Source organism: Cuculus canorus, chromosome 6 (assembly GCF_017976375.1).
Source record: "Cuculus canorus isolate bCucCan1 chromosome 6, bCucCan1.pri, whole genome shotgun sequence".
NCBI lineage: Eukaryota > Metazoa > Chordata > Aves > Cuculiformes > Cuculidae > Cuculus > Cuculus canorus.
The window spans coordinates 37,129,477-37,143,209 of NC_071406.1; the positions used below are offsets into that span (position 1 = coordinate 37,129,477).

The window sequence follows — 13,733 nt, forward strand, 5'->3', positions numbered from 1 at the left end:
TTGTTGTGTGCCCTTTCTCCAGATAAAGATAAGGCTTTTGAGGGATGCTATGGGGTAATAATCCTCCCTTTTGATGTAGAAAGCACATTGCACCTTCTCATCTAGATATTTCAGTTCTTATTAGCATGACTGTGCAGGATTGAAATTATTGGACGAAAGCATGAGGTTCAGTACCCAAGTAATTCTGGAATAGTGGGGTTTTTTTGAGAAGCTCTGGTCTAGTTTATCTGGATTTGTAGTTGTTTTCCTGAAGTGTTGATGTTCTGTATTCTTCCCCAATGCAGTTGAAGATGGAGAGGTGTTTGACTTCAGAGGAATGAGATTAGATTGGTTCAGATTGCAGGTAAGACTGTGTAAATATGTGTGACGCTTTGCTGCCTTAAACCTCAAATGTTTAATAAGTCCCTGCTCTTCCGGATTGCTCTGATACTGCCAGCAGATTGCAGACTGGGAACAACTTCTTTTAAAACCAAACAAATCCTTGAGGAGTTGATTTGCTAGACTTTGCTGTAACTTGGTCTGCATTGTGTACTTTGTGCAAACCATTCTTTGGTGTGGATAGAGCAGCTGGGAAATGGAATGTGTTGAGGAGGAGTATTTGCTGGCATCTGTATGTAGCACAGGGTGAGATTCCGCCTGTCCAGCCAAGGGAAGGTGGAGACTGCTCAGTGAGGAAATCATGTTCAGTGGGATCACTCCTCCGGGTTTCAATAACCATATCTTCAGTTCGCCTAATAAAACAGGGAAGCACTGGTTAGACTGTAAATCAGCTCCCTCCGTTTGAGACAGACATTGTTATTTTTATACGTTTAAAATAGTTGTTCTTTTTTGCTTTCCGAAACGAGATTTTTAACATGGGGGCTTGCGAGTGCATGTTTGTCAATATGTTTGTTCTACAGTTGATCTGTGCATTGGTGTCGTATTCAAATGTCACTTGGGACTTCATTGGAAGGCAGTTTGCTTTCCTTATGCTGTAGTGGGAAGAGAAAACGCTCTGTCCACGGTACTTTCCTACTGGGCAATAGCAATGGCATTTGTGAAGAAGCAGCTGAAGATATAACTTAAACCTCTTCTTGTGTCTTTCCAGGCCTACACCAGTGTTTCTAAAGCTTCGCTTGGTCTCGCAGACCACAGAGAACTAGGAAAAATGATGAACACAATCATTTTCCACACAAAAATGGTAGATTCTTTGGTGGAGATGTTGGTTGAAACTTCAGATCTTTCTATATTTTGGTATGTTCCTAATCTGGCTGTGGGAGGTTTTTACTTATTATTTGGTTCGTCTTTGCAAGTGTAATTTTCCATAGCAAACTTTGTGAGAAGATGGGCTGGTGGGAGAATCAGTTAGAATTCCTGGTTTCCATCAGAATTAGTTTGATAAAGGTATTTCTGAACATCTGCCAGAAAGGTTCTTCAAGCAGTCACATAATTGATGTGGGGTCAGTGGCATGTTTTTCCTTAATATGCTTTTGCAAAAGGCGCAAATTTTTGCAGTCCCTATGTGGCAAACATCAGAACAAAAATATTATAATAATAAGTAATAAATGCAGAAGAAATGAACGCAGAAAATAAGCTGCTTTGAAAGTATGATGCAGTTTTTGGTATAACTATAACCTGGCACTAATAGCAAGTTTGATTTGCGTCCAGCAGACTTTATTTGCAGCAAAAATATGTATATTTTCCATTTAAATGTCTCTTTCTGATCAGTTTTTATAGTCGTGCTTTCGAGAAGATGTTTCAACAGTGTTTGGAGCTGCCCTCTCAATCAAGATACTCAATCGCGTTCCCACTGCTTTGCACCCATTTTATGAGCTGTACCCATGAACTGTGCCCAGAAGAGGTAAGTTTTAAATGTGCTTTTTCTTAGTTGTTTTCCTCCCTCGTTTGAAGTAGAGAGGACTAGAGCTGAGCACTGCAAGGTGTTGTTATGGCAATGTGAAATTCAGGGGAGGAGAGGGTTAAAAAGAAGATGGTCCAAGGGCTGGAGTGTTTCTGCTTGGAGGACAGGGTGAGAGCTGGGATGTTCAGCCTGCAGAGGAGAAGGCTGTGAGGAGACCTTAGAGCAGCTTCCAGTGCTGAAAGGGGCTCCAGGAAAGCTGGGGAGGGGCTTTTTACGAGGGCCTGGAGTGACAGGACGAGGGGAAATGGCTTTAAACTGGAAGGGGAAGATTTAAGTTAGACGTTAGGAAGAAATTCTTCACGCTGAGGGTAGGAAGGCTTTAATATCTTAAACCTAGGAACAAATAGGCAAATTTAATGAGACCCTGGCCCAGGCTGCCCAGAGCAGTGGTGGCTGCCCCATCCCTGGAGGGGTTCAAGGCCAGGTTGGATGGGGCTTCGAGCCCCTGATCCAGTGGGTGGAACTGGATGGGCTTTGAGGTCCCTTCCAACCCAAACCATTCTGTGATCTTGAAAGGGAAGTCAAACCAGTAGGTACCTTCTTATGTGATTATTCACCTACAGATCTCAAAATCTCTTTTTGGAGTGAGGAAGCATTGTTTTCGAAGAGAGATTAAACAAAGGTACAAAGGTTAGACGGCTTTTCTGGGGTCATTGAGGCTTAGGTTAATAAATCTCTTATGCCAATTAAACTTACCAACCACAGTTTCTCTTCAAAATGAATTATAAACTCATAGTTAGCATAAGGCACGTGTTTGCTGTGGTGGGAACCAGGTAATGCAAGCCTTCTCTCTGGTGAGAATTAGACAGGAAAAAGGGCAGAGTGTTGCCTAAAGAAATGGCCCCTTTCTTCAAGGAGGCAGTTTGAGTCTGAGGGAACTCTTTTCTATTTTTGCTGCCATGAAACAGATCCTTTAGTAGATTTCCTGTCTGTCCATTGACTTTGGAATGACTCGGGGATTAACTTGGCCACTTTTGGCTACTGCTGATGAAAGTGTTTTTTCATTAACAGTGCTCATCCGAAACCATTGGATGAAAAAGATCAGTTGTGATAATCACGGTGTGGGTTTTTCATATTTAAACATTAAATCCTCATCTGTTAAACGTGGTGTCAATATGTGCCTATATCATTATTTTCCATGTATATTTTGCTCTAAGCAGGCACAAACTCTATTTACACAAGACAACCACTAAAAGCTGTTTCCAGGACAGCTTCCCTTCAGGAGCAGAGGTGTCTTTCAGAGAGCAATTACAGTGCCAGTAACGAGTCAGTAGCCCAAGTCCCCGAGACAGTCATTACTGTGGGTTCAGCTGCAGCCAGCACAGTTTGCCACAGCCAGCAGAACTTTGAATTCACTATCTGTGACTTGTTAACTGTTATCATTTTGGAAAGAGAATCTTGGCTGTCCTGTGTTTGAGGGGTAGTGTGGCTGCTGGAAGGCAAGCAGGAGTGGTGAAAGGAGGATTTCATTGAGACAGAAGGCTGTTCTTGTGCAGTTCCAGTGACAAAGGAATGGGATCCAGACATTAATAATCCAGACCGTTGGCTTTTCTAGCCATGTGAGTGACACATTCTTCATGGAAAGAGTCATCAGGCAGTGGAACAGCCTGCCCAGGGAGGTGGTCAAGTCGCCTTCCCTGGAGGTGTTTAAGGAACGGGTGGATGAAGTGCTTAGGGACAAGGTTTAAGGGAGTGTCAGGCATGGTTGGACTCGATGATCCAGTGAGTCCTTTCCAACCTCCTGATTCTATGATTCTTGTAGAATATTTTTAATGATAACATGTTGTTTTGACTTGGAACATTTCAAGATGCTTCCAAAAAAAAACCACCTGCTTGGAGCTGAAACTATTGAGGGCTAATGAATTTATTATTTCTTGTACCCCGGTTCTGTGATGAACTGCGGTACAGTGTGTGTGTTGTCTGGATATTAAAGGGCTAGCAGGGAATGGAAAATAAAGCTTCCTTTTCTTTCCCCTTCCACAGCGACATCACATCGGAGATCGCAGCCTCTCCCTGTGTAACATGTTCCTGGATGAAATGGCAAAGCAAGCTCGGAATCTTATCACAGATATTTGCACAGAACAATGTACACTGAGCGATCAGGTGAGCGTGGTCATGCCTGGTCTTTTCATCCTCCTGTGAGATTCTCTAGGCCGTTCAACTGGCTGATTTGTTCTGGTCCTATTTCTTGTTCACCTTTTTCCCCCTCTTTTAGGGAAGTTTTCTGTTTATAAGATGGCAGGTGGTTTGGGGAAAACTTTTTGTATTAGAATTTGGGTACTCATTAGTCAAAGGAAGGATGTGTTAACCTGCATGATGGAATCTCCATGTGGGCTGCAGATTATTTTGTATCTCGTGGCTGCGAAGAAGTTGGATTTTAATCTGGGGGCTATTTTTTTCTTCTACCAGTTGCTGCCAAAGCATTGTGCCAAAACCATCAGTCAAGCAGTGAACAAGAAATCAAAAAAACAGACTGGAAAGAAAGGAGAACCTGAAAGGGAGAAACCAGGAGTGGAAAGCATGAGGAAAAACAGATTGGTTGTGACAAAGTAAGCCTGTTCTATTCCTTTCACCTAGAATGTGAAGTCAAAACTTGTGTGGTTTACATATTGAATGCCACTTCCTTAGTTTATCTGAGTGAGTTTAATTGACTGTAAATATGACGACTTTGTAGTTTGTGAGCATACAATGCTTCTGTAGGTTTGTATAGAGGCTGAAATCTCCTCTGCAGAGCAATGGGTGTGTGTAACTTATCCCCTCGATGGATGCCTTTCGTGAGCAGAAAGGACCCCTGTCCTGTATTTATGCTTTGTGTATAGAGTTGTGGGAGACCGAGGAGCAGATAGCAACTTTGATTCTGCTTTTCTTAGGATCTTCACTAGGTGAAGTGCAGGCTGGACTGGAAGCTATTGCTGCCCAAAGGCTTCTGGAATGGAGCCAAAGCTCCAGTGCCTGCACCAGCTGGGGAAGCTTTCCTTGTTAGTGCCTGTAGAAAAATATAAAGTGCCAGTGAATGAAAACCACAAAGGGCAAACCGATCTGAAAGAGAACGAGAAAGATTAATAAATGCAGTTTGGAGTGTAGGAGATGATGGGGGAAGGAAAAGATGGAACGTAATTGCTAAGAAAGATCACAGGACAAGATGTTTAGAGTGGTAAAAGTATGGGGAGGAAGGAAGCTCGAGAAACGAAAGAGTGTAAGTTTGGTATCATGGCTGGGGGTGGCTAAACACAGCCACTGCGGAAAGGGTAGTGGTTTGGGTACAGTTGCCACAACCAAACATTGGAGAACTGTGAGGGGTAGAGAAGTCATAGAATCACAGAATGGTTTGGGTTGGAAGGGATCTTAAAGCCCATTCAGTTCCACCCCCCTGCGATGGGCAGGGACATCTCCCACTGGACCGGGCTGCTCAAGGCCCATCCAACCTGGCGCTGAAGGTCAAGTGAAAAGAACTTGTAGCTGAAGATTCCCTCCCCCAATATTTCTAGGTTTTTAGTAGCAAGCATTGCTTGTGTTGCTTAGTTTGGTTAGGACAGAACCGCTTTAAGACTGTTCTTTGGGAGGGGAAAGAATATGAATATGCGCATATGAAAACATGTCCATGTCTCACATCCCTGTGTGATGCGGATCAGTCTGCAGTTGTGGGCTGTTCTTACCCAAAATACTGCTTTTAAATGAAGCTAGAGAAGTGTCTCAAAGCAGAAAAGAGAATGAAAGGGAGAGTTAGATCTGTGCCCGCTCCTGAGGCATATTCCACCCAGCATGTACTGTCACGAGAATATGTATTTATATGGTACTTTAAATATTTTTCTTCATTCCTTGTTGACTGTTCTTAAAGCCTGGACAAACTGCACACGGCACTTTCGGAGCTCTGCTTCTCAATCAATTACGTACCAAACATGGTGGTCTGGGAGCACACGTTTACCCCGAGAGAATACTTAACATCTCACCTGGAAATCCGCTTCACCAAGTAAGAAATGCTGTCAGGTTAGAAGTGTTCAGCTGCAGGATAAATCTGTGCTGATTTGGTGGTGGAAATGTGTACTTACTACATAAAACTAGGTTTTAAAGGTGGATTGTGAAACTCTGAAGTCAAACTCTGACTGAAATGACAGCGAAGTGACATGTACAGACATACACAGTTGCGAGTTTCTCTTTGAAAACAAAATATATTGAAATTAATATCACCTGTTTAAGTACCTGGTCCTGCGTTCCTGGTCCTGTGAGTTTTGTAGGAGGTGGTGATGCCTGGTTTTAGGCCTTTGCAAAGACTCTCCCCACCGTTCTTTTCCACAGTGCTGGATGGTTTCAAGTGTTTGAGTTCACTGGCTTGCTGAAAGGGAAATCTGAAAATCCAAGCTCAAGGCCTGACAAAGCCAACTGAGAAGATATTTTCATTACCTTTTCTCTTAAAATAAAGAGTATTGCCAGCTGATAATCCTGTCTGTTACTGCCTTGATCTTCCTGTCCTTGGTGACAGAAATGGGCAAATGACAGCTTCCAGAGAGGCTTTTGCCTTAAAACCAACAGGACCTTCCCACCCTCAACACAAACAATTTCTTCCTAAGATCTTGTCTAGACCTCTCCTCTTTTTTTTTTTGAAACAGTCACCCTATTGCTACAGGCCCTGCTATTTCATTTTTCCCTTTCTTTCTTATCAGCTCCCTTTAAGTATTGAAAGACTGCAATGAGATAATCAGACACAACTTTAAATACTTATGCAGAGCAACACAAGGTAGAATCTTTGCTTTCAGTAGTTTCAAGTCATACTTGGAAATAGATGAGTTTTTTACAGGTATTTCAAACTAAAACTAGGACGGCAACTTGGGTCGCAGGATTTTTGCCGTAGTTGATGTTGAACACTTTGATACATCAGTGCTCATGAGTTTCCTGGAAGTTTTGCATTTTAAAACACTTTAACATTAACTTATTTGACAGAGTAATTGTAATATCAGTCTTCCATGTTGTGAGTTTTCCTTCTTTGGGTGGGGGAGAGGGTTATTTTACAAATGCTTATGGAATTTTTGCTGGAACTTGGAATACAGTTGCCTTTGGTATCCAGAACTATGTTAAAAGTGCTGGTTTTCATTGATGAGGGTTTAATACTCGCGGGTTATTTTATTCAGATAAAAACTTGAATATAAAATCATTTTTATAGCCATGTCTTTGTTTATTTTGACTAATAAATTCAATGTGTTTGTTTCCATTGTTTTTGTTCCCAAAAGGTCAATTGTTGGGATGACCATGTATAATCAAGCAACACAAGAAATCGCAAAGCCTTCGGAGCTGTTAACCAGCGTAAGAGCCTACATGACAGTCCTCCAGTCAATAGAAAATTATGTACAGATCGACATTACACGAGTATTTAACAACGTTCTGCTTCAGCAAACTCAGCATTTAGACAGTCACGGCGAGCCAACCATTACTAGTCTGTACACAAATTGGTGAGTAATTATGTGAACACCGGTTGCAAGTTTTTTATATTACTATTATATAATCAAAAATCTGGAATTGGAGAAATGGGAATTGTTTGAAATTTTTTTTAAGTTTCTGACTTCACAAGTTTACAGTACCTGGGAAAAGCGCTTCAAAGTTTGCCTCTTGTGAAGTTCTCTTTTTATGGGGGGGAATGTAGAATAAGGTACAGAACACACTTGAACTATGGAAGTCAGACGTTGGTCTGTAGGCGTTGCTGTCCTGTGCCGCATAAGTATACTTAGTCCATGCAGAGAATCTATAGTGGCAGCTTCTAGTACTGAAATGAGCTACAGGGAAGCTGGGAAGGGACTTCTTAGCAAGGCCTGTTGTGACAGGACAAGGAGTAATGGGTTTAAACTAAGGGAGGGCAAGTTTAAACTGTATACAAGGAAGAATTTTTGTACAACGAGGGTGGTGAGGCCCTGGCCCAGGTTGCCCAGGGAGGCGGTGGAGGCCCCATCCCTGGAAGCATTTAAGGTTGGGTTGGATGGGGCTCTGAGCAACCTGACACGGTTAAAGATGTCCCTGCTGCTGCAGGGGCATTAGACTGGATAACCTGTAAAGGTTCCTTCCAACCCAAAGCAGTCTGTGATTCTATGAGCATGTCTTTTTCTGAAACTTGTTCCCTTTCTGGTAAGGTACTTGGAAACTTTGCTACGGCAAGTTAGCAACGGCCACATCGCCTATTTCCCAGCCATGAAGGCGTTTGTGAATCTGCCTACGGAAAACGAGTTGACATTTAACGCTGAGGAGTACTCAGACATATCAGGTAATCGTTGGTGTTTCTCCTGGATGTTTGTGAGGCATGGTTATTGTGCATTTGAGTAATTGGAACAGCAGCAGCTCCTAGAGCGTTCTATTATAGATAATGTTTGTTAGCCTTCAGTAGTATTTTAAATTGTTTTTGTTCGTGCTGCCTCTGTGCCTTGCGAGCGCTCGCTTTGCCTGCTTGTGGCCAAAGTAGAGGTGTTGCATTCCAGCTACAGACACAGGAGGATGATGTGTTGGTGACTGCTGCTCCAGTTCTGTTATGACACAAATTCTCCTGTCTGAAATTGGATTTTGTTTTCTTTCTCAGAAATGAGAGCCCTTTCTGAGCTCCTGGGACCGTATGGCATGAAGTTCCTCAGTGAGAGTCTGATGTGGCACATTTCTTCACAGGTCGCTGAGCTGAAGGTAACCTTGGGAAACAGATGGGAAAGCGGGTGGTTGTCTGTTTAAGCTTCCTTTGGGTTATTTAATAGCTGTGCCTGCCGTCTTCTTCAGGTGACTGCACCAAGCAAACTGACAAAGCTGTGGATTTTACTCTTGTTTTGTACTGTGTGCACATGTGGTACGTGTGTGTCCCATTGGCTTCCACAGCAGAATGGACAGGGCTTTATGCAGGCTCTGATTTCTATATTAGATACCCTCAGTTAGAAGTCAGGTCTCTTTTTATCATCCATGGGAGGAGAAAAGGTCTTCCAAGACCTCCAGGTGTTTGCGAAACGCTTACCAAAATCTGTGACTCTCAACACTTAGCAGGAACATCTCAAGTGTATCTGAGTCATCCTTGAGGACTGACTTAGCCACGTGTGTTAGTGCCTGTGTTCAGTTTACAGGGGTAGAAGGCTTCAGTTGTTTAGCCTTAGTTAGCTTTCCTCAGCCCCAGCCATCTTCCCCTCTGCCTAAACAGTATCCATTGATTGGAGAGCTCTGAGTTGATAAATGAACCTGATACCGGCAGCAACACAGACAAATGGTAGAGTTGGTGCTGTGAGAATGAATTGGAAATACAGGCACGTCCAGGACTTTAGTTGTGCGTGTATTCAAAACAGCCAGCAGTGGCATGGGGAAGCACTGGGTGCCTCATAATCAACTCTTTCTGGAAAGAGGTTTTAATATATTTAATAACGTGTACTGTTCCCCCACGATAGCCAGGCTATTAAAATGTCGCTAATTGTCACATTTGCTTTTTGTATGAGTTACTCTTTTAGCGTCATTTCCAAATTGAATTCCAAGTTGTTATTCCATCTGATCATTTTCAGTTTATTTAACCGCTAATTACAGTAAAGAGGTTTTTCTAACTATTCACGCACAATGTATTTTAAAATACATATGAATACTTCAGAGACAGAAGAAACTTCCATTTTTTTTATTCAACAAGTTTTATTATTAGCACACCAGGCCTTTACAAGTGTGGGTTTGATGCCTTAAAAGATTTGAATCCTTCTATTCACTGTCAGAGCTTCAGGAGAGGGGCTGCTCATCCTTCCCAGCTGCCGCAAGAGCTCGCAGCCTGCCCTGAGGCTCAGCCGGGCAGGGTGGTTGATTCCTTACACCCACTCCAATTGTTTAGGCTGAGGTTTAGGCCAATGTTTAGGCTGAGGCTTTTCAGGTGACAGCGCTGTGGTTTTAAGGTTAAATTCTATAAGTCCTGGCTCTGCATGAAGTGCCATCCATCAGGTTTTCAGCAAAACGCAGATGTTTGTTGGTCACTGCTTTGTCCCCTAACTGTGGAGTTGTAATTCCTCAAAATCAGCACAATTGACGCTGTAGCTCTGTGTATTCTTTAAAAAAGCAACTTGAAATTGTCTCTGACCTTTGTTATTTCCTGCTAGGGCTAAGGATGAGCGCAACACAGTGTCGATCTGCATGCATGCAACCACATATTTGGAGGGAAAAAGTACTACAGTGTTCGTCTCTCTGGCTGAGATGCAGTTGGCTTAGCGAGGGATCGCTGAGAAACATCTGTGTTGGGGGCAGGAAGCACAAGAGGGATAGAACGGGGAATTCAGGGTAGGGTTCAACATGCTTGCCTTGCTTCCTGCAGGGGGACCAGGTGCTGGGTTTATATCTGAGAGACTGGAGCGAAGAGGGAAAGTTTGCCTCTTTTAAGTAACAATTTGAGCTGTATTCTAGACGTTTCCTCTTACATCTTAAACTCATATGCTGGTTATTTTTTGTAAAGCTGAGAGATTGACTCAGTAACAATGTGCGTGGGCTATTGCCTTCAGTCCTGCCTTCTGGAGAGCTTTGAGGGATTGGAATTAAGATGTCACACATCTGCCAAGTTCTGATACGTGGGTTGGTTTGAAATTGCCCAGCTCAATTTCAGGCCTTGGCTTTCAGCATAGAAGTGCATCCTGTGTGTCCGTGTGCGTGCACGTGCGCATGTGTTCCGGGAGGTGGGTAGGTCACTGCATCTCCTGTATCTCGTTTCGTTCCTTGCTTCTCACTGAAGAGCAGACGAATGGAAATGGGAAGATTATGGGTAGATGTGAGGTTATGAACTTAGCATGGCTATGACACAGTGTAGTTGAATCTTAAGAGTCTGAGCCATTGGAAACGTCTCTCTGCACAGGCAGCTTGACTGGGTGGTGGGAGTATGTGCAGACAAGCCTTTATTCATAGCCACGTTTTCATTTAAGTTGTGTTGATTTTTTTTTCTTCTTCTGTGGCCACAGGACTATTTACTCTGAGATTTAATATCCCTGCTTGCCAGTTGCTGTGTTTTGCCCTGGTTTCAGTGTGGGTAGAAGTAAAATAAAGCTCTTGGATCCTTAGCAGTAGGTTCCTGCAGGTCTGTCACTTCTTGGTTTTAATATCATGCATCAGAAATTACAGTCCAGGCTGTAATGGCCTGTGTGTTTGATGAACAGTTCTTCCTGCTCCATCCTTCTTGCTCCTTTTGTTTGTGCTGCTGAGTCATTAAGATGGATTGGAATGCATCCACTTGAAAAATAACAACTATTCATAACGACTTTGGCAGACACCTCCTGTCCAGACTGTCTTCCCTTCTCCCTCCGTCGTTCAGTTCTTCTCTGCCTTCGTATTGGTTAGTATCCATAACACTAAATTAAGTCTTCTTTAAGAGAAGGGAAACACTCCCTTCATTCGGTGTTCAGAAGCACACAAGGTATCTAACTTTTCTTAGCCGCTAGTTGTCCTCTACCTAATAAAGAGGACGAATTGTGCTCGCTGTTTCGGAAATAGGATGGTTTGCATTCAAACTGCAAAAAAATTTTTTTTTTTTTTGTGAGAATAAAGTGCCTATTTCTTGCTGGAAAAGGTTAAAAATACTCCTTAGCACAACCTGAGTTCCTCAGCAAGGAACTCTTTTGGGATCTGACATTTTATAGATGTGATTATGCAATCTCTGTCATTTCCATTTTAATCTGCTGCATACTTGGAGAGGGATTGTGGGGAAGTTCTTGCATTTACCCTGGTGCTGCGAGTTGCCTGTTACAAATCAGAAACAGACACACTTTGTCTCTTCTTTTGGTCAAACTGACATAAAAAATATTGCCCTGGAGTTTAACTGTTTCAGTCAAGGTGCTGGGACCTGTGTGACTGTTTTTGGTTTAATTTTATAAAGGAAGAAGACATCACAAGCTGCCCCAAGGTTTAACGATTGGACTGTTACACTCTTCGTTCTGCTTTTCAGTTTTAACCAAGATTAAATGTCTAATCCTGACAGCGTAACCAGTGGAAGGAGCAACCCAGAAGGATGGTTTGCTTTGTGGAGCTGTGTTTTTATTGACAGATATATGCTTTTGTTATAAGAAACTGGATAGCCTAAGGAGCTGCTCTCTGCTTTCATTCTCTTGTTTTAAGATGTACCCACTTCTGAATATAAAAATCACATTTCAAGGCATATCTGATCCTCTTGGGTTTTGATTTGGAGCTTACTTTTGTGTAGAGTAGTGCCCGATGGTAACACTGATATTGCAGTCCCATTGAGGACATGGTGGGTACATCTGTATCCCGTGAGTTTAGTTTCCTCTCTGCCAGGCTGAAATAACCAAACCCATGCATTTACCCTGTTAACTACTGAAATTTTTCGCTGACCTGAATCCATCCTGCTTTGTAGAAACTTGTGGTGGAGAACGTTGAAGTTCTGACACAAATGAGGACCAGCTTCGACAAGCCAGACCAGATGGCAGCGCTTTTTAAAAGATTATCATGTGAGTAATTAGCAAGGGCCTGATAAAGGTAGAGAATTGGGTTTTTATCTTTGTAAAGAAAATGAGAAAAATCAATTTCTCTATGTTAAGTATCCGGCAGCAGCAAAAGGCATAAGAGCTCATATGAACCAATGTGGCTTTTCAAGATTTTCTAGACCCCTCCTGTACAGACAAAAGGAGATTTTCCATGTTAATTTACCACACAGGCAGTATAGTAGTGATAAGCTTGGAGCATCTTTTCAGGGCTAATTACAAATAGCTGTAGCAGCAGTCATCTGCAGAGCGGGTGCGTGGCTGTGCAGTACAGAACAAAGGCCTTTTTGACAGACATTTCTATTTGATTCGATTGATTGTAAATTATTGCATTCTGTGGAAGGATTTTTACGTGTAATTATTTTTAATGAAAAAAAATACTATAAAGAGACTTTTTTGGCATCAAGGAAACACAGAACTAGTGTTAGAAACAAGTTAGCAACAAGTATTGTCAGCTGTGCGTAAAACAGGGTTCATTCCATGAAGCAGTTAACAGGATCATCGTCTATTGAAAAGCCCATTGTCAACTCAGCTATAAAAACCCTCTTAAACGATGTTTATTTTGGCTCTTTTAAGGAATGCTGTTTTTCAGTGTTTTATTAAATGTTTTCCTTCTCTTTTATGAAGCATCGAGCTCATAGACACCAACAGGTTCTTGCTCACTCTTGTTCTTGTTTCTCTTCAGCTGTTGACAGTGTTCTGAAGAGAATGACGATCATTGGTGTGATCTTGTCTTTCCGGTCATTAGCACAGGAAGCACTTAGAGATGTAAGAAATTACTGAATACTTTCTGAATTGTTTCCATTGTGTTTGATGTAATAGAGTGATAGGATATTTGAAGTTTCACTATTTAGAAATGCTGCCTCTTAGAAGGTTGGCATGTGGGTAAAATGGCAATGCTGAGTCATAGCTGAACTTGGAATTGCTGGTTGGGGTGAGGAATCTATTTTTGAGTACTGTTGTGAGAAATGTTACATTAAAATGTCTGGTTTGAACATGCCTCTTGATATTTTCTGTATTCAGTACATTTTAAAAGCCTTCATTTCACTTTTTCTGCAAAGAGCTTCTTTCTGCATTTATTAGGCTTTAATGTCTTAAACCTAGGAAAAAATAGGCAAATTTGATGAGGCCCTGGCCCAGACTGCCCAGAGCAGTGGTGGCTGCCCCATCCCTGGAGGGCTTCAAGGCCAGGTTGGATGGGGTTTGGAGCCCCTGATCCAGTGGGAGGTGTCCCTGCCCATGGCAGGAACTGGATGAGCTTTGAGGTCCCTTCCAACCCAAACTATTCTGGGACTCCGTGATTCTATGAAATAAATATATATGAATTAAAAACTCATTTTTAAAAATTTAGTAAGTCCAGTGAAACAATAGTAGTG

General features: G+C 42.3%; 1 protein-coding gene across 4 annotated transcripts in view; it reads left to right on the forward strand.

Moving 5' to 3' along the window:
• NCKAP1 (NCK associated protein 1) overlaps positions 1-13,733 on the forward strand; it is a 60,339-nt gene that overhangs the window by 34,250 nt on the left and 12,356 nt on the right. For all 4 annotated transcript variants that reach the window (XM_054069707.1, XM_054069708.1, XM_054069709.1 and 1 more), the window contains 11 exons: positions 285-343; positions 1,088-1,233; positions 1,708-1,840; positions 3,884-4,003; positions 4,310-4,449; positions 5,739-5,870; positions 7,126-7,344; positions 8,017-8,147; positions 8,457-8,554; positions 12,231-12,324; positions 13,043-13,125. In XM_054069707.1, the coding sequence (XP_053925682.1) occupies positions 285-343; positions 1,088-1,233; positions 1,708-1,840; positions 3,884-4,003; positions 4,310-4,449; positions 5,739-5,870; positions 7,126-7,344; positions 8,017-8,147; positions 8,457-8,554; positions 12,231-12,324; positions 13,043-13,125 (1,355 nt within the window). The remainder of the gene's footprint in view (positions 1-284; positions 344-1,087; positions 1,234-1,707; positions 1,841-3,883; positions 4,004-4,309; positions 4,450-5,738; positions 5,871-7,125; positions 7,345-8,016; positions 8,148-8,456; positions 8,555-12,230; positions 12,325-13,042; positions 13,126-13,733) is intronic.